The sequence below is a fragment of the Cynocephalus volans genome, chromosome 14, assembly GCF_027409185.1.
Source record: "Cynocephalus volans isolate mCynVol1 chromosome 14, mCynVol1.pri, whole genome shotgun sequence".
Taxonomy (NCBI): Eukaryota; Metazoa; Chordata; class Mammalia; order Dermoptera; family Cynocephalidae; genus Cynocephalus; species Cynocephalus volans.
Genome location: NC_084473.1, coordinates 42,343,659 through 42,364,194, shown reverse-complemented (window position 1 = coordinate 42,364,194; position 20,536 = coordinate 42,343,659). Strand labels below are relative to the sequence as shown.

Below are 20,536 nucleotides of genomic sequence, written 5' to 3'. Positions count from 1 at the left end.
ACCAGGGGCTAGTCTCATCCACCGCTGCCCTCTGAAACACGCACCTCCTCCACGCCTGGAATCCCCTCCACTCCATCCGATTCATCTTTCTGGGTCAACACCATCTCTTCTGAGCAGCCTTTCCTGTCCCCACTGCCAAAGTCGCAATTGATCGCGAAGTTGCTATTCCCGGAAACACTCGGTGCAACTCCACGGGATTTGTTTGTTGTTTGTTTTACCTGACGATTTCGACTGTGCCTCCCACTGGACTGTGAACAACTTGAGGGCACTGCTAAATTGTGCTTGTCCCTCTCCCCTCAGTTCTTGGAGAACTTAGTTGATATTTTTGGACTAAGTCGGATACTTCATACCCACGAGCACACATCACACAAGCCCCCAGGGGCATCTGTAGGTAGACCCGTCACCCGCACGAGGTAGATGTTTCTCTTGCATCTTACAGGAATCTGCACAGCAGTCTCGCTGCGCACTCAGCAAAGTTCACATGTATTCACACACTTCACACCCAAAGACACGCGAGTCCCAGCCCGATGGGAAGCGCTGGTGGTTCGAGCGGAAGCCGGTCCCCTCTGGGAGGGGAGCCCGCCGAAATCCCCGCTCTTGCTCTGGGCTTCCTGGAACGCCCGCACGCAGCCCCTTGCGGGGCGCTGCTCTCCAGTCCGGTCCCAGCAGGCGGCGCGTTCCCGGCGGGGCCGCATCCCTGCAAGGCCCGAGCGCGGGATGCGTGAGCGATGGCGCGCCCAGACGCGCGGAGCTTGGGGCCGGCCGCGCCCCGCCCTAGGCGCCCTTCTTTCTTCCCTCGCGGTTCCTCATCTTGCGCTCCCAACAAAGAATCTCAGAGAAGTGTTTGCCCAGCTACCGGGAGCGCGCGGGCGAGGAAGACTGCAGGGGCACCGAGTGCGCAGGTGTGGCGGGGTGAAGGTAGAGGCTGGCTGTGTGACAGAGGCCACGGCACGGCCCCCTCTGAGCTTCGGGTTCCCCTTCCCGTGTAATCAAAGCCGCTTCAGCTCAGATTCATGGGGTAAAGGCAGTGGTGGCCGGAGCCTGGATTTCATGCACCCGCATGTGCGGGCATACGTGTCTGTCCATGCTCTGTCCTTCCCAGTGTGGCCTGCCCGGCCCGCGCCTGTGCGTCCGGGACGAGGTGGGGCAGGCAGGAGGCGGCGGCACCCGTCCGGAGCTGCGGAGCCAGAGGCGCGCACGCCCATAATTAGCAGCGCGGTCAGTCATTAGGGGCCTTGCTAAGAATTTCCGTTCCATAATGGTCGCAAATTAATTATGATGGTAAATACTCAACTCAAAATCCAACAAACTAAAGCCAGTGCCGACCTGGAAAGGCTCCAGACCGCCCCCAACCACAGGCCCGGCCACCGCCTGGGGTGGCCCAGCACGGCGGGGACCCGGAGCACGGAGAGGCGGCGCGGCGGGAGGACCACCGCGTCTGGCCGGGAGAGGCCGGGGCTTCGGCCACAGCGCCTCCCAGCGGCCTGAAAGACGAAAGACAGAGTCCGAGCCAGAGAAGGGGGGACAAAGGCCCAGCGAGAGCGCGCCGCGTAGGCCGGGAGGCGGAGCGGGGATCCAGGGGAGCACACACCCACAGAGCCGCGTCGCGTCTTCCCAGACCCCCGCCCCAGAGGACTGCCCCCCACACGCCCCGCCGTGCGCCGCTCACCTCTGGGCCGTGCCTCGCCCCGCGGATCTTCCGTTTAGGTTCCTGGGCCGCACACACTCTTTCTGCTTTCACCTCCAGGGATCTGAGAAGCTCCCAGGGAGCTCGCCCCTTGCCCCAAGCCCCATTATTTTCCCAGGGGAGAACAGCCTGTGCTTGCCTGGTCTGTAGCTCCTCCACCCACGCACAGAAAGGGTCTCGTCCCAGAGTCCCGCCATGAGCAGCCTGGAGGTGCCGGGGTGAAGGCACAGCCTGAGGAGACACGCGTCTATGACTTGCCCGTGCTTTCCTTTCTTGCCAGTCCCTCGGGTCGGAAGGGTTGGACTCCTGAAGGTTAAGACCCTCTTCTTTGCTAGAAAGAGTATGTGTATAAACGGGTGACAGTCCTGGGCTTCTTCGTAAAGAGTGGGGAGTCAGGGAGCTGGCCGGTTAGCTCAGTTGGTTGGATCGGTGTTATAACATCCAGGTCAAGCCACCAAAAAAAGAAAGTAGGGAATCATTCCCAGGAGTGGAGATGTGCTGTGGGGGAGCTCATCCCTGTGCAGAAGGGGGTGGTGTGCCAGTGCACACTGTAGGAGGCAGAGGTGTGTGTGTGTGTGTGTGTGTGTGTGTGTGTGCAGGGGATGGCTGCGAGTGTCGCCCGAATAGAGATATATGAGGCAGGGGAAATAGGATGGGAACTGAGCAGCATGTGTAGTGTGAGGGGAGAGGCTGCTACCGAATGCAGGGAGGGGTGGCGTGTGAAGGTGTGCCTCTTGGGTGAGCCTATTCTGGGCAGAGGAAGCTGCCTGGGCTCCCCAGCCCACAGGGAGAACCGGCCCTTTGGGGCCCCAGGCTGCACACTTGCAGTACTCAGTTCACTTCCCAGGTCCAGCAGCCACAAGGCAGTGTGCTCCAGTAGGCGTTTTCTTGGACACTGAATTGTTCCATGCTACAGTGGCCCCTCTTCCTGGGAAGAGCTTGGGAAGCAGCTGCTACCCATTTTCTTTCTAATCCTTCCTGCTCCTGTCCCTTCTTTCCTCTCCTCTTCTCTCTCTCTCTCCCCCTCCCTCCCTTCCTCCCTCCTCACTTTTTGCTTCCCCTCTCTCCTTTTCCTCTTCTCCTTTTGCTTCTCTCTCCACTCTGTAATACCTCTCCCTCTTCTTTATGATCCCTTCTCTTCCTACTCTGCAAAACAGCCTACCCTGGGCATTTGGTAGTGGATTATAAAATGAAGGCCTCTGTTGACCTGTCCACTCCCAAGAGTAGGCATGTTTCTCTGAGGGTGCTGAACTAGTTCCCTACCTGTCTTCTTAGCTTCATGTGTATGTGAATGTGTGTTCTGGGAGTGGGTGAGATTGGGCAAACAGGCAGCCTCTAAGTGCCTAGAGTGAGGCTACCTGGTTTGGAGGTTGAGGTGCCTCTGGGAGGTATTTCTATTATGAATTTGGGCTGGCTCATAGGTATGTATTTGTGTCTGGAGGTTTATTTTTCCTCTGCATGTCCTCTGTTTGTCTTGGTGAATGTGTGGTGGCTGTGTTCTCTGAATTTGTTGCTTATCTTGTGTGTGAACTTTTGGTGAGTCCCAACCCACTGTGTATAACAGGCTGTGCATTAAATGTTTATTGGTGCTAATGCTGTTTTATGCAGATATGTCTTTCTATTGGTGTGAATCTGGATAGCTCTGTAGGAGGGTGCAATTGTGAGATTGGGCATGTTGTGTGTGCATCTGTGCAGGTTTGGAGTGTATGCATCCAAATGAGTGTGCCTGCAGGGGAGAAGGAGGATGAAGGATTCTTGTGTTTGTGCCTGAGGATCAGTGTGGAATCTGTAAAGGGTAAATCAGAAAGGCAGGCTTTATGTTTTGTAGGGAAGGAAGTCTATGGGTGTTGGGAAACTACTCTGGGGGCATGTGGGTGTGTGAGAGAAAGGGCTATACAGTGTTTATGATGATATGGCTTGAAGATGAGCTGTGTATATAACATGTGAGTTGAGGGTATATTTATGTAGATGAATTGAGAGAGAGAGAAAGAGGTAGGGAGAGAGAGAGAGAGAGAGAGAGAGAGTGTGTGTGTGTGTGTGTGTGTGTGTGTGTGTGTGTGTGTGTGTGGTGTAGCCTCTGTCAGCCTGGCTGTGCCTGCCCCCTCTCGCAGAGCCCCACCCGCACAGCGGAGCTCAATCAGCCGCTGCATGAATACACTCGAATGGAAAGTTGTGCTCAGCTGACCGGAGAAATCAGAGCCGGGCTAGTACTGCTCCCCTCCTCCCTGACTCCCTCTCTCTCCCTCGCCCTCCCTCAGGCCAGACTGCCACCACGGCCAGCACATGGGGGCGGGGGAGGCTCAGCCCAGCTGGGACAGGAAAGGGCCCGGCTGGTGGGAAGCTGAGGGGCCTGAGCGCTAGGGCCCGGGGCTGAGCATCCCGGCGGGGGCCAGGCATCTCAGCCCGTATGCCTGGGGGTGGTGGGGACAGGGGGAGGGCCCAGGAAAGCCCTTGAGGCAGCAGCCAGTGCTCCAGGTGACAGCCACACAAAGGCCTAGGCAGGGACCGAGAGGGCCACGGAGGCAGAGGAAGATGGGGAGAGGGAGAAGAGACTGGGACACCCCCTGCTTGGGGAGGCAGGGTGCACCTGATGTGCCACAAGCCTGGGACCAAGCTGAGAGCTCCGGTGACCCAGGCGATGAGCTGGGTCCAGAATGTATCAGGCTGTCCCATTCTCCTTCAGAAGATGCTGGGGGGGGCTACTCTACCACCACAGCCTACACCAGGATTCAAGGTCCATCCCACTCAGCACCCTAGGCCTGGGCCTGGCTATTCCAGCTCTTCACTGGAGCCAGCCCCACACCCAAAGTCAGCCACCCCTGGCTGGTTCCACCAACTGCACCCCGATCCCAGCCAGGACGGGCCAAGCTCATGTGCTTCCAGGCCCACTATTGATCGGCATCTCTGCCCCACTCTGTGGCAGCTTCTGGGTCATTTCATTTTAACCAGTTGTAAGTCTCGCCATGGATAATCAACCATGCTGGCACTGAGCAGTCGATTCCACAGAATTCGAGGAGGGCAAAAAGAGAGGCTGGATGGGAGATCAGGGCCAGGGTTAGGGGCAGGGAGGGAAGGAGGGCTGAGGTGGGAGGGGGTTAACAGGCCAGAAAGGACAGATTGGCTTATCTTTCCCCAGACAGGTGGCTTTTAGGGGTCAAGGACTTTGATACTGGTTTTCCCAATTTCACACCCCATTCCGCCCATTCAGGTTTCCCACGCAAATCCTGGATTGCCATTGTCTTTCTTTGAGGGAGGCAGGAATGAAGAGAATATCGCCAAATTGGCTGTTATTCCTCAAGCTCCTCACACCCTAGAGTAGGTGGCCCAGGTACAAAGAGGCCTAAGACATGGGAAGGCTCTGAGCCAGAGCGCACCTTCTGGGGCACTGGGCAGAAGTGAGTTGTGCATCAAGTGGAGGTGTGCACAGGGTGGGTGTGAACATCCTGGTACACCAGGAGACAAACCAGTCCACAGCTGCTGAGCAGTCAGAGGGGACCCATGGTTAACACGTAGGTGTGCTTATCTGGCCTGACCCAGGCCCATAAGGCCCACGCAAGAGCAGACACACCAGTGCACACACAGCCCTGGCCCAGGCACAATCTGCAATGTTCCCAGGAGGTGGGGGCTGCACACAGCAGCTGAGATGGCTTTTCTGCAAGCCGAGCTTCAGCCCAGCCTTGTCCTCCAGCTCTGCCTGAGTGTCCATTGGACATTGACTGCTTTGGCCATGGCTTTGAGGGACCCAGAAAGAGAATCTCGGCAGTCAGCCTGTAAAAGGCAGAGATATGGACAGAAAGGGGCCTCTTTTCTCTCACTCCAATGTTTAAAGGGGCAGAGGCCAAATCAACCATAATATCTCCAGCGTGTCAGTGTAAAGGGTAGACTGGGAAAGCCAAAGAGCCCAACACCCTCTGCCCTCCAGTCAATGAATGCCCATTTCTTAAAGGGATAGGAAGGCCAGTTAGGGGTGGGCAGCCTGGCAGTCATACCTGTGGACTGACAAGGGAATCCATGCATGTCCACACCAGAAACAAGACCCACAGATACATGTCCACTGAACAGAAAGGTTGTGTGCACACAGCATCCTGTGGGTGTATTGGAGACATTCTAATAAGGCACTCTTTGCAGAACTAGGTACATAAAAACTGCCCTAGCCACACACAAATACTTATGCAGTATACATGAAAACATATACTGGGCACACACAGATACACTGTACATAGATTTATACCAAACGGCACACACATCCTTTCGTATGCAGACCTTGATTGAGAGGTGGAAGCCCAGCATTCATAATCGCACACACATATAGTATCCACAACAAGCACACATGTCCTTACGGAGGGAACCTGTAGGTAAGGTCAGAAAAGGCAAAGAGCAGAGTATTGGTATCTGTGCAGATCTGGTAGAAACAGGAGCTGAGAAAGAGAGTGATAGATGCTGGATAGCAAGATAGATAGACGACAGGTGACACCCAGCAAGGCCCTGGTCCTCCAAAGCTGAAGGCTGCTGTGGAGTCTGACAGCTTGTTTACTGTAGTGGAGTAAACCTGCTTTCTCTGTAGGGTATGTTGAGAGAAGGAAGCATTTTAACTTCCAGGTTTGTCCCCTGCCCCCAGACAAAAAGGCACCTGTTCCCTGGTGTCACCTGCCTATGCTCCTCCAAGAGTCACTCTCCCATAGTGTCACCCCTTTCCTTCCACCCATCAATTCTGCTTAGTTGGCTGAGCAGGGTCCATCCAGACCCTTCACTCTGAGGCAGCCATCTCTTTGGGTTTCCAGGCCTAAGCTCTGTCTGAGTCAAGTATGTGACTGGCTATCAAAAAATGAGGGCAAGTGACAGAGCCCCTTATCCCAGAACAGAGTCTCAAGCTGGGTAGAATCCAGGCAGTCCCTTTCCCAAACTCCTACCACCTAGATCAATATTGCCTGAAATGTGACAGTACAGGGAACATTTTCCTCCCTAGCAGTGAGCACACACACAGAGATTCTGACACTGCGTGCCAGGCCATAGAACTTGAAAGCTCAGGAGGTCGGCTGGATGCCCTCCTTCTAAGTAGGGACACATGCGGGAAACTTTCCCAGCATGGCACGCCAGGCCGCACTTGAGAACCCAGGGCACCTCAGGGCCAGGCCCCCTCTCTGTCCAGCCCGGCCCATGTAAACACCCTGGCACTGCCGGGAATGGGGACAAAAGGAAATCGGAAGTCAAAATTAGTTTGGAAACGGCGCGAAATTCCAGGCACGTTTCTCCTTAATCCTCCTTGCTTTGGAAATTGGACTTTCAAGTGAAGGCAAGTTTTCTGAAATTACTTCTTCAGCTCTTCCTCGGGTGCAGGCTGCCCTAGGCCAGAGCTGCAGAGGCGCCTCCAGCCACGCCATCCCAGGGAACTGTGGGGGCCCCTGCGCGGGGCGGGGAGGCCTGGGGCCAGCGGGAGCATGGTTAGCAAGAGGTGATGATTTTTCTGGTTTTCGTGTTAAAGTGTAAACCAATTCTGAAATGTCTTAGGGGCTGGAGAGATTCCGGCTGATCCCAAAAGACGGGAAGAAATTTCAGGGAGACAGATTGAGAGCCATAAGGCAAGTCACACAGTCATACAGACACACAGGAGCGGTGAGGAGGGGGTCCGTTCCGATTCCAGGCCCTAAACTCCGCCAACTACCTCCTCCCCTCACTCCCCCACCTTCCCCGCCTGGGCCACAGTTGACTCCGTCCCCCCAAGAAAAGAACGAAGACAAAATCTGCCCTCTCTGCTTGGGATGAATGCTTAGGTTTAGCGACCTTGTGAGTCTCCCCTTTTAAAAAAACAAAGCCATAACACCCAAAAGACTCCCAGCATAGCCCAAGGACCCACAAGGACCGCAGCAGGCTACAGTCCCTGGTTGCACGCGCGTCGGGGGGATCTAGGCTTGGCATCCCCCGCGGAAAAAACCGGCCTTAGCCTCCTCCCCCTTCACCCTCTCCTCCTTTTCTCTTGGGATTCTGCTTCGGCTCTTTCCCGAAGGGCCTGTTTCGGTCTTCCCAATGTCCCTCCTGGAAAAAGCTCAGACCCAGCCGTGAAACGCTGCCCCAGCTCCGGAGGCAGCAGAACCGCAGTGGAAGCGAAGGCCGGGCCGCTGCACCCCGGGGCCGCGGGCCAGGAGCGGACAAAAACACCAGTCTCTGGGAGTGATAAGAAAATGGAGAATACTGTATTTGCTTTAGAAAGTTTTTACATATAGATAAACACCAGTTTAAGATAACAGTAAAAGCGCCCTACAGGGAGTGAGAGATACCTCCAAAGCAGCTAAGAAATATTTGAAATAGCTTTTGCATAAGAATACTACGGTCTCACTCTCCGCTTTCACTAGCGACGGGGTCCCTTTCCCTAACCCGGGCCGCCGTGCCGTGCCAGGTCAACGCTAGGAACACCGAGTGGGAGGGGAGCCCCCAAAAGGAAAGAGACGGGTGAGCAGGGAGGGAGGGAGGAAGCGGGAGGAAGAGGAAAGAGAAAGGGAGAGGAGAAAAAGCAAGATCATATACAGGCAATTTCTACACATAGATTACAAACTGGGAAAATGACCGATCATTAAGATATACATAATTCATATAAAATTTTGAAATAAAAATAAAAATCTGTTACAGTCATAACTATTCTTTTTCCACATTTATAACCAGTACCCACACAGGCAGTGACAGAGTGGAGAGAAAAAGGTGCTTACGAAGAAAATGATTGTCTGCTGAACAAAAAAACAGAAGATTGCATCTTGTTTGACCAATACTTGGACTTAAAAACAGAGAAGAGAGAGAGAGTGAGAGAGGAGAAAACAGAGAGAGCGCAACAAAAGGCAAGAAACATTTTCTATTTCCCTCTCAAGGAGTTCTATTTTTTCTTTCTTTTTTAACAAATTTGGAACGGAGGTGGTGGGTTTTTGTTTTGGTTTTTTTTTTTTTTTTTCTTTTTGTCTGTTTTGCTTTTGTAGTCTTGTCGTCGTGGTGGCTGGCTTTGTATAGTCGACTCTTTTTAAATCATTTTAAACTAGAGAGAATATTTTCCCAGATACAAATAAATCGTCATGCAGGTGGGGTGCCAGGTCCATGGGAATCGAAAGGAGAAGCCGTGCTTGTCCTAGAAAGTATACAATTGTCACCTCTTTTATGTTTTCTGCTGGCAACATCAGCGTTTGTGACTGTCTGTTGGCGTCCGGGTCCTTTGGGGTGGCCGTGGTAGTAGATGGTGGCTGGGGGTTGTTGATGGTTTGCAGTTAATTTGTTACTTTTCTTGGTTTTTATATATTTTGGGCTGGGGTGGGAGTGTGTGTGGACTTGTGTGTGTGTGTGCCGTTGTGTATCCTGATTTCGGTTTGCTCTGGGGATGGAGAAGGAGGAAGAGGAGGAAGAGGAGGAGGGTTTGGAGAAGGAGGGAGAGGAGGGGACTGAGCAGGAGGAGGGAGGCCTTGGCTATCATACATCACATTCCGAGTCGCTGGAGGTTACCGAGAGGATGGAGGTGCCGGTGTCCGCGCGCTCCGTCAGGCTGGACACACTGGTGGTCGGGCTGGCCGCCGTGGATGGCGACTCTGCCGAGCCGTGCGTGGGGCAGCCGGGCTCGGCCAGCGAGCGCATGCCGCTCGGTCCGATGGCCTGGTGCTGGAGCCTGCGGGAGAGAGAGAGCCGCGCCCTCCCTGACACAGCGGCCGGTCACCCGGCTCCCCTGCGCCTCCTCCCAGCGCCCGCACCGCCAGGAGTCGGGCCTGCCGCTGCCCGCGCTCCCCAGCCTCCCCAATCGCGCGCCCCTAGCCGCCGCCCCCCCGTCTCCGCTGCTTTCTGCGCTCATGCCCTCCTCCAGGCACCTGGCCTCTCCTTGAGCGCCCCAGAACTTCTCCAGCCCAGTTCTTGGCTCTCGGTTTCGGGAGCTTCTCAAGGCTTCCCACACAGGGGCTGGCCTCGGAGAGAGGTAGAACCCGAGGCCGGCCGCCTGGGGAGGCGTGGGCGCACACAGCACAGGACACCGAGCCCCGGAGGAGCAGAAGTCGGGGAGGGACAGGGCGCGTCTTCCTCCCCAGATCCTGAGTCTCTTCAGACTCGGTGGGCTTCCATGGGATCGGTAGGGTTCCCGCAGTGCTTCCTGTCCCTGCCTTCCTAAACACACAGCCGGAGCTGCGGGGTTTTTCACCCGCCGCCTCTCCCAGGTTGGACCGGCTAGCTTAGTTCTCTGGATCCCTGCACAGAGCGCAGGATCAGGGGAAGAGAAAATAGGGAAGCCGGAGGCGGAAAAGTGGGGAAAGAGGAGGGAGAGAGAAAACGGTGAAAGAAAAGGTAGGAAAAGGAACGCAGAGCAGTTTCCGGCTGCTCCCTTTCCGCGTCGGGATCCTACTGCCTGAACCTAGTGTCTCCCAGTTCTCCCACAAGGAGGCCTTTGCCTGGCCCTGGGTGCTCCCCCCTTCCGACGAAATGTGGGTTCCACAGGCAGGGATGAAAGAGCTGTGACTCAGGCCTGAGCCACCTAAACCCAAACGCACTCCAGTAGCTCACACCCAGCCTCCAGCCACAAGCAACTGTCAGCCGAAGGCCCTGCTCCCTGCGGTATACCAGGCCCTGTGCTTTCCTAGCTGGGCAGGGACACAAGCTCCGTATCAGGGCTTTCACCCAACTTCCTCCCTTCCCTCTCTTTCCCTCCCCACTCCTTTCCCCCTTCTCCCTCTTTCTCTATAGTTCTTTTTCCTCCTACTTCCCCCAGGCATAGCTCCACTGACGGTCAAGCCCAGCACAACTTTATAAATTTGTGGCCAACTTGCCAGCAACGGGGCTGCTCCTGTCCGCTTCTCAACTTAGAGGCCCAAAGGGATGCTCCTCGGCTGGAGCAGGAGGGCAAGTACATGCACACGCACACACACAAATACAAACACTAGGCTTCTCCACTCCAAACGGCTCTCCTGCTCCTGGTCAGGCAATGTGCAATGTCGTGGGTAGGAGGCCAGCAGCCCGGTGGCCGCCGGCCTTTTCCTTTTGTGGCAGGGACCTAGGTTCACTTTACTCTCCCTGACGTTCGTGGACTCCTCTCAGTTTTTGCAATGTGTGGAAATATGAACCAGATGGCAAGGAATGCTTTCCTTCCCTCCTTGTCTCTAGGCTCCAGAGGAGAGCCGAGCCGGGGCAGGGACTGAGGAGGCGGGCTCGGGTGCAGCGCAAGGCTACGGCTCCCAGGAGCCAGGACCAGGGGCTGTGGGCACTCGGGCCGCACGCACACACTCTCCGTCCTGACGAGAGCCCCTCTAGGGCCAAGCAGTCAAGAAATCCACAGCCCGCCTCCTCTTCCACGCGTCCCGGGCAAGCGGAAACTTTCTCCACCTGGCCAGGGAGTCTCGGCTTCTCTGGCACTCGGCGGCGGCCCCTACCATGCCCCGCTCGCCCCCATTTCAACCCCGCTCCCTTTCCCCGGCCCCGGAGCTTGTAGCCAGGCCCCGCCATGCCACTGACCTGTTCTTGGCCGCCGCGGCGCGGTCGCGCTGCCGCCGGTTCTTAAACCAGTTGCCTACTTGTGTGGGAGTGAGGCCGGTGGCCTGCGCCAGTTCGCGTTTCTTGCTGGGGTTGGGGTAGGGGTCCTGCAGGTACCACTCCCGCAGCAGGCTCCGAGTCCGCTCCTTGAAGCAATGCGTCTTCTGCTCGCCGTCCCAGATGGTGCGCGGCAGCGGGAACTTCTTGCGCACGCGGTACTTGTCCACCGGGCCCAGTGGGCGGCCGCGCAGCTTCTCGGCCTCCTGGTAGTGCGCCTCGAGCCACATGGCCTGCAGCTTGCCGTGGGACTCCTTGGTGAACTTGTGGTTCTCCAGGATGTGGTAGAGGTCGCGGAAATTGCCCGTGTGGAAGGCGACCACGGCGCGCGCGCGCAGGATCGACTCGTGTTTGTTGATGGCCTCGCACGCCCCAGGGGCCACGGGCAGCGACCAGAGGAAGCGGCCCAGCCGCTCGATGTCGCCCGTCTCCTCCAGCGTCTCGCAGACGCTGGCCACCTGCTCCGGCGAGAAGTTGAGGGTGGGCAGCTGGAACATGGACAACTCTTCCGGGGGGGCCCTGGAGCCGCCGCCGCCGCCGCCGCCGCCTGCTCCGCCAGCACCGCCGCCTCCCGCACCGTTCCCGCCGCCGCTACTCGCCAGAAGTAGGGAACGGTGGTGAGAATCGGCGAAGTTTGGCAACAAGAAGTGGGAGGAATAGAGGTCTAGGGGGGAGCGGAATACCATGGACTGACCTGAGAGGAGAGGAGAAAATTCAGGGAGAGGAAGAGAGAGGGGAGGAAGAGGAGAGGGGCGAGGAGGACCAGGAGGAGGGAGAGGAGAGGGGGGAGGAGGAGAGGGGAAGGAGGGGGGAGCAGGAGGAGGAGGAGGGGGAGGAGGAAGGGCGCGAGGGACACCCACACCCCGCACACATCCACACGCACACGCGCCCGCGCAGCCACATAGAGAGGGAGGAAGGGGAGCGGCCCGGCGCGCGCGCGCAGAGGAGGACGCCGGCGCGGACGGGGACAGGGAGCGGAGAGCCAGCCGCCGCCGAGCCGAGGTGCGGCGAGGCCACGGCAATCGCCCTAATGACAACGGCTCATAATATCTCCCCTAAATCCACAGTGAGTGCAGCGTTGAAACATTTTGTTTCGCTTTTCTATTGGTCTGTGGCGTGTCGTTGTGGCGTTGCCACGACAACCGCTGCCAATCACTGTCAGCCCTGCCAATCAATACCGAGAACGTAAGGACGGTTTTACCACTTAGCCAGAGTCGGGGGGAGGAGGAGGAGGGAGCGGGAAGAGGAGGAGGGGGGAGAAGGAGAAGGAGGAGAAAGAGAATTTTTTTTCATTTTTGCAACTCTTAATCTCGCCACTTCCCCTTCCTCTCGTCTCTCTCTCTCTCTCTCCTTTCTCTCTAACTTGTCTCTGAGCCGCCTCCTTCCCTTTTCCCTAAAATAGTTGATCCAGAAATTCAAAAAGCCACGGGCACGGGTCGTTGAATGGGTTGAATTTCCTTGGGAGGCAAGAGGCTCCCCCTGCCTCCGGAAGGCTGAGAGGAGAGGCCGCCAGCCACCCAGGGCACGGTTTGCACACGGTGTGCACGTCGGGCGTCCTCTTTCTGCCTATGTGAACACTAACAGTGGCGAGGGGGGGAAAGGAAAGATGAGATCATGGGGCCCACCGCGCACCGACCCTGGCGGCGGCCTCGGTGACCGCCAGGATCCCATATTGAGGGGCATCTGACACCCGGGAGCCCGAGCCCGGGACCCAGGAGGCTGGAGGCCATTCTGGCCTCTTCGGTGGGTGCCCGTGGCCTACATGCACCTCAATTCCCTCTGCATCAGCTGGGCTTCTCTCTACTCTGCCCCCAGCCGAGGAGCTTTGATTTCCTCCGTCACCCTGTGTTTTAGAATATCGGGGGAAACAACAGTGCACCTCTTTCCATCTTAAAAAGCAACCCGACGCTGACTCTTTGTTTCCCCCCAGACTTCGGCCGCCTCCCTCAGGAGTTGTGGAGAAGCACCGGGAGCCGTGAAACCCTCCAGAACCCTGGGAATCCGTAGCTGCCCACTCCCCCCGCCATACACACCAGAAGGAGTCCTGGGCCTGCCGGCCAGCCCGCAAAAAACACCCAGATTTTGGAGACCACCTCAAGGAAGCGAATGAGGCCTGAAAATTACTTGTTTGCTCATATTGTAAAAAAAAGAAAGAAAGAAAGAAAGAAAAAGAAAGAAAGAAAGAGAAAAACCTGTCTAATTTCTCCAGAAAAAGTAACACTGCAACCCTAAAACAGATCCCCAAAGGCCTGTAGAATGCACATGGCCCCTGCCTCTGACCACCACAGCCCCCAGGCCAGGCATGAGTATTTATTCTTAGGTATGTTGCTTTTAAGAAGATGTAATCAGCATCTTGAGCCGGGCCTCCCTTTGTGAGGCTTCTGTAACTATGGAAGTGTGATTTACGCAGATTTGTCGGGGTCAGAGACGTCTTTCCCCGCGCACTGTGTATATTTAGACAGGACTCGGTTTGGTGTTAAAAAGTGTATATGTTGAATGGATTCACACACAGTAGCCAACAATGCCCACATTGTCGGCCCGTGTACAACGCGTATTGAAACGCAGCGCCCAGACTTCAACTAATCTGCCCTCAATAAAGCTGAAATAATTATCCTAAGCTGCCTTTCCAGAAGAAAAATCATTGAGGAATTCAAAACTTTTTTTTTTAAAGATCTTTTCTGCATTCCGATGCAGATCTGGGGGCGAGGCACCGGGTCCACACTACTTTGGAGATCTCAATGAGGGAAGAAAGAAAGAGAAATTGAGAGAGAATTTAAATGGGGAACCTAACGTGTCTGGAGCCGCAGTGTCCCAATCCTTAAACTCTGAGCTTAGGCCCTGCTCAGGCCTTGACTTCCGCAGCACCAGACCTCGAGGGCTTAGCAGTGCGAGCAGTCTTGAAGGCACCAGGGCCTCAGGGAGGCTCTGGGCTGCGCTGGGAGCCCATACTGGCTCACCCAGCCCGAGGCAGCCAAGGATAGCGGGTCCTAAACTCGCTGAATTGGGCAGAGAAATATTCCGCAAAGGGAAGACCCGCTAAGCCTCACTTCAGTGGTCTCTCCCCTGCATACATCTTCCTCCCAGCCGTGAGCCCTTTTCCACTCAGCTGCGAAGCTCTTGGCGGTCGTTCACTGCCGGCCCAGAAAGAGCCCAAAGGTTGGGACACAAAAACAGACACTTCATCTTTTCTTCCCACTCCCTTTCTCTCGTAGGGGAAGGATTATAGGCTGAAGGGTGGGAGGGGGAAGGGGCAGGAGGAGGAAGCGGGGGAGGAAGGAATGAAAAAGGGGAGGGGAGTGGGTATTGTGCCGCGTGTGGGGGGAGAATTCCTACGGGTGGGTTTCCGAATATTGTGTTCAACTTTTTGAAAGCAGCTCGTGACCCCGAAACTGCATCCCCCGGAGCCGGGGACCCAGGCGCCGGGCGGGCGGGTGAACCCGGCCAGTCCCCTCCCCGTCCCGGCAACCCCCGCCTCCGGGTGGGGGCGACCTGTCCTCTCCCCGCCGCTGCCGGGCCAGCCCCAGAGGGAGGCTGGGCAGGTGCCGCGGGCTCTGTCGAAAGCGCTGAAATCGAAAACCGTCATCACTCGGAGAACTGAGGCAAGTGGGGCTGAATCTCCGCTCTGCGACACCCCCGCCCCCAGCCTCTGCCCAGGCGCCTGCCGACCCGCCGCATCCCGACAGCTCGGGTGGCGGCCGCGACTGGGAGCGAAAGCCGGGCGGAGGGCAGCGGCAAGTCGCGCGGCTTTGTGCGGCGGGACCTGGCGGGGCGGGTGGCAGCCCCGGGCTATCTGTGCCGCCCCGCAGAGCCGAGCTCCGCGCCGCCCACCGAGCCCACCTCGCGGTCCCGTCGCCGCCAGCGCCTCTCTGCTCTGGTTTGAAGCACCACGCCCGCCTCCTGGAGCCCGTAAGTTGAGAGTCCCGAGAGCTGGGCAGGAAGGCGGGGCGGCTGGTCGAGCCGTGCGGATGTCGGACTGGCTCCCGGCAGATTCCGCAGGGTCTCGGTCTAGGGATGTTGAGGGGGTGTGTTTGGGTGGGTCTAGGGATGCTGAATGTGTGTTTGGGTGAAAAGAGCTGTCGAGCACCAGAACTTCCCCTCCCGAATTCCCAGGCACTGGGCAAAAGGAAGGAGGGTAGGAGCAGAGGGACCTCGGGTTCCAGGGCCCAGGCCGCCTACTTTGCTGATCTGCGGACTCCTAAAGGGGGTGGAGCGCAGAGGGCGCCTTCACCCCGGGTTCCTCAAAGCGGCCAGAGGAGGTGGATAGGTCAGCCCATGGGGCCTCGAGGTCTCTCCCCTGGCCTCTGGCTGCTCAAATTAAGGGGTCTGGGACTTGGGCGGGTACAGGCTGAGGTCACCTGTGCAAGACAAAATTGCCGCCATCGTCCAACCCCAGCGATCGGAAGAACAGCGTTCAGTTGGTGCAGAAGAGAAGAGAGGGTGTTTGGGCTGGAGAGTTTTCTCCTCCTACCAGGCCCATTGGCCATTTATTTACAAATGTCAGCTCCAACCTCAGTACTGGGAAAGTCTGAACTCCACCAGTAGAAGTGCTTCAGAGACCCCCCACTCTCTCCTTGTTTCGGGTTCCAGGAAAAGACAAGGGGTCTGCAGAGGCCGGGACAGCTGCACCCACTCGGCCCTGCTCAGCTCTAAACGGCAGACCCAGACGGCTGGGTGGGGGTGGTTTGTCCTGGGGGCAACGTCCCCTTCCGCCCCCAGGACGTCCAGAGGTGGGGGCTGGCCGGGTGGCGGGCGGTCTCTGCCTCCCCGCAAGCTGCAAACTGAGGCGTTTGGCGCGGGTGGCCAGGGAGGGCGCAGGGGAGCGCAGCACGCAGGCGGGGAGGCCGCGAAGCCCTTCAAGGACCCCATTACTTTCCTTTGAAAAACAACAACAACAACTGCTCCCTCCCCGAGCCCCCGCCCCCCGCCTTAGCCTCCGGGGACCCGCGCTCCAAGCAATTGTCGCCTTGGACAGTAAACACAGCTCAGTTGCCTCAACTTTCTCCGTGCATAAAAGTTCCCGGCGTGCGGGGAAATTTGAATATTTGATCAGCCCCTTTGAGTGACCCTCATTAGCCCGGCGCCCTGCTAAGGCCCGGCATTGCAAGAAAGCTGCTGCGCCCGGCATTTGTACGCCTTGTTAGCGCTGCTTAATGAAGCCGCCCCGACGGCTCAAAGGCGGCCTCAGGGGCCGGCGGCGCGCACCTCTCGGCACCCCGCTCTGCCTAATGAGCCCGGCGCCCGCTAAAGGCCTCTCCACCCCCCACTCACCCCCCACATCCTCAAACAAGGGAAATTTGGCTCTGTCTTGGGCCATGGCACCTTCCACTGCCAGGCCCAGGAGGGTGGGTTCTGAAGACTTGAGTTATAAGAGCCATACTGATTGTGGCTTTTGTGGCCTCAGGATCTAAACCAGGGAGTACACGGCCAAGCTCTCCCCAAGAGGGCCAATTGCAAATCTATTAATTACCCCTGTTCCTTAAAGGTGCATCTGGACTAATGTTGGGATGGCAGAGGGCAGATGCCCAGGGGAGGGTCAGCTTTCCATCATCCTCCCTCCCCAAGTTCCTTTGGTTTTCACTGCCCAGGAGGCCACACACTTCTTCCCAAGGATTCTCTTCTGACTGCCACAGCTAGTGTGCTAGAGCTTGGATTTGAGAAAAGGTGGACAGCTAGCTCCCCAAATCATCATTGCCCCTACCATCCACAGAGCCCGAACAGTCAAATGTTATGACAGTTGGCAGTAGAGAAGGCAGAGTATCACAGCCTATCTACCTCCACCCGCCCCCCCCCCCCCAAACACACACAGAGGACCATCCCTTCTCTAGACTCTTTTTAACCATGCTCAATTCTGGGGAGGCCTGAAGAAAGTGTCCTAGGCAGGGCCACCCTGTACAGAGGCTGGCTAGCTGCTAGGTGAGACTGGGCCTCATACAGGCTTGGGAGAGAGGAGGAAAGGGAGAGCTAGGGAAGGAAGGGGAACCAACAGAACCATCTACTGCAGATGGTAGGGGCAGATGACATGGTTGGCCAGTAAATATAAGGAGCCCTATTAGATATTGTCCTTCAGCTCTCAGAAAAAAAGAAGTCCTCTCTCTGTCCCCTCTCTCCTCCAATGCCCTTTTCCCTAGGCAGTTGGAATTCAAGGTACCCTCTCATTTCCTCCTTTTACACCCAGCTCTTGGGCCCTTAAGGGTTACTGGAGGGGGGGGTGGGGGGGAAGTGTTAATGCACTGGGCTTGGGAAGCAGACTGCTCCCGGATCCACACTTAGGGCCTTCTGGAGGTCTCCTTCCCCCATGCCCACAATTTCTCAGACACACAGTGGGCCTGGTCAGTTCAGTAACCTCAGGACCCCATTCCAGGGTTGCCATCTCTAGGAAGGAGTGAGAAGAGGCCAGTCCTCATCCTCTGCCAAAAGGCCAGGTAGGCCCTGATATAGTGAAGTTCTTAATCCATCTGCTTTGCTCCTCTTCCTTTCTCTCTCCCTAACTCCACTGGAATGCTCTGCCCCATTTCCCATCGCATGACCCCCCTAATTCAAGCCTAAACTGACAATCTTCGGATCATCTCTGAGCTGGGCAAAGGTGGTGGGCAAAAGTAGGGGCAGAGAAGGGAGGTGTAGGCGCTGTTGAGAGAAAGGGGACCTGAGGCACAGGGTGGAACTCAGCCCTGTGGCCCCGAGGCCAGGCCCACCGGCTGTTCAAGGGAGGAGGCGAGGGGAGGGGGCTGGGAATCCGCGGCCGTCGGTCCGGGCAGCAGGGACCTCAGGCGTCGGCGTGGGGGGCTAGATCAGGAGGAGAGGGGCGGGGAGGCGAGGGTCGGGGGAGCGCGCAGGGCGGGGGTGTGGGGTGCGGCTCTTTAAGAATCGCACGCTGGCAGGAGAGGCGCACGGCCCGGTGCTGGTAGCGCACTGACCCCGAAGGGGATTTAGCGGGAAGGGAGCGGCCCGGCTCCGGGCGCTTTGTCCGGGGGCGCCCGGAGAGGCCGAAGCACAAGAATAAGAAGAGACTGCGGCATGAAAGGCCGCGCGGAGCGGCGGCGCTGCTGCTCTTGACTTCTGAGCGGGGCTTAGAAAGCCTGCGCCGGCTTAAGCGGAGCTGCCAGTGCTGGGCCCTGAGCGCTGCGTCCGCGGGCTCTGGGTCCCTGTCCGAGCCATGAAAGCGTGGGATGAGGGGGGCTCTGGGGTGGTGGGAGACCTGGCAGAGTCGCTCTGGGCTGTACAGCTGTCCGAACCTGTGAGCCTGAAGGGCCGCTCACGGCATGGTCAGAGACAGAATTTTCTTTTTCCAACTTCAACTTTTGGTTTTATATCCACCTCGCGCAGCTCCGGAACGGCCCGACCCCAAATGGATTCTCAACAGGTGGCCGGGTAAGTCGGTTTAAAGAATTTATATCGTCAGCTCCTCCCCGACCTCCTTCCTTTCCTCCTCCCCCTTTCCCCCTTGACGGACCCCAGTTCCCAGTGCTCCTCCCGCTGGCGATGGCGGGGGTGGGGTTGGGGGGAAGCGGCACCCTCCCCCTGGGGGTCTTCGGGCTCGGGGTTTCAGCTCGGGAAGCCTGGCAGGCGATCCCTGCTAAGTTCTGTGCGGCACCCCCGCATCCCGATCAGTCTTAGCTCCTTGGTTTGGGCCCTGGCTCCGCAGCACCTCAAGAGCTAAGCCCGCAGGAAGAGGGACAGGGGACCTGGTGGCCAGGCGGCCTTTGTGTTGGGGTTTGCGGCGGAAACCAAACTATTCATCCTCTTTTATGAGACACCCGGGGTTCGGCGTGGGGGAACTCGCGCCGGCGGTACAACAGACCGCGGAGGAGCGTCTCGGCAGCCGGGAGCAGGGAGAGGGGTAGAGGTAGGGGTAGAGGAGGGTGGAGGGGGCGAGAAGCGGGGAGGACAAGCAGAAAGGCAAAGGCGAGAAAAGTCGGAATGTCCGCGGAGCGCCAGAGACAGGCGCGCGCGCTCTCGGGCGCACATCCTCCCCTCCCCCTCTCTCGCACACACTCTTACACGCGCACTTACACCCATTCCACACAGGTAGTCCTCGCACGCGGTTCTTGGTCGTGCGGGGTCGCACGACCTGGCGCCCAAGCCGAGCGCGGAGCAGAGCAGCCCTCCCACCCCCGCCTACCAAGAGCCCTCCCGCCCCGCATGGCCACGGCCACGGCCACCGGCCACCGGCGCCCCCGACGGGGGGGGGGCTGGGAGGGCCCTCAGGACTGGGGCGCTGGGAAGATCTTACCTGTGGAAAAGTGAGGGAAGCCGGGAGCATGAAGCAGCGGCGGATAAATATTCATTAGGAAGTGTAAGTCTTTCCTTTTAAGCCGCGCGGTGCGCTCTCTCGCTCCTATCTCTTTTCCTCCCTCCCTCTGTCCTCTTGTGATGCTCTCTCCCCCTCTCTCTCTGTCTCCCCCCCCCCCTTCCTGCGAAATGCCGGGTGGATCCCAGTATAGATAACCTGTTGGGAAGCCTGAGCCGCGGGCAGCGCCTCCACAGCTGTTTGCTTTCGCTCTTGGGGCGCGCGTTCCCCCATCCTCTCCCCTCCCTCCTTTCGCCCAGCCCCTCACCCCCTCCTAAATTACTACATCATTAGCTTCATTTTCGAGGGGGGGCAACCGCGCAGACAGACGCACCCCCCCCCCCCCACCGCAGGGTGAAAAGCCGCCGCTCGCCGAGGCAGCCCCAACTCCATCCCCACCCCATCCTCACCCATCTCCATATCCCCACCCAGTCTTGTTTCTTTTTCTTTCCTCTTTCTACCTCCACCTCCGTCAAGTACCAGCCCAACTCCCTCACAATCCTTCCCTCCACCGCTGCCACCAATTTAGATCCCAGACCGGGTCGGCAGAGAGATGCCAGTTCGGTAGGTCCAGGGCGCCGAGATGGGGACTTCACCCTTCAGTGGATGTAGGAGGAGCTCTCCGGATCTCCTTCTCTCGTGGAGGTTTTCCAGCCTGAGACTAAGTGGGCACCGGGGTAGCTTGGGCCCTAGGATCAGAACACCTGGGTTCACGCATATCAAAGGCCTCAGCCCTGCAGGCCTCAGGGACCCGGGGCCTTGGACCTTTGAACCGGCCTGGGAGGCAGCATGGGGAAGGGGGAGAGGTGGCTTCATTTTGTACGATTGCGCAGGAGAGATCCACCGAGCGACCATCAGACTGATTGATATTCGCCCTTTACGAACAAACTGACCTGAAGTTGGCCGCAAGTCCGCATCTTTCTCACATTCACGAGAAAACACATCTACTAGATTCCAGGAATGCACAAGGAACCACTTCCAGTTGCACAGGAACATGTGCACACACACCACACCCCTCACCCCCGCAC

General features: G+C 57.7%; 1 protein-coding gene across 1 annotated transcript; it reads right to left on the bottom strand.

Moving 5' to 3' along the window:
* Positions 1 to 9,137: 9,137 nt before the first annotated feature.
* SIX3 (SIX homeobox 3) lies at positions 9,138 to 19,506 on the bottom strand. Its single transcript, XM_063078946.1, is given in 4 exon segments — positions 9,138 to 9,299; positions 9,302 to 9,323; positions 11,147 to 11,915; positions 19,452 to 19,506. Coding segments are annotated over 4 exon segments (1,008 nt in total).
* Positions 19,507 to 20,536: the final 1,030 nt, after the last annotated feature.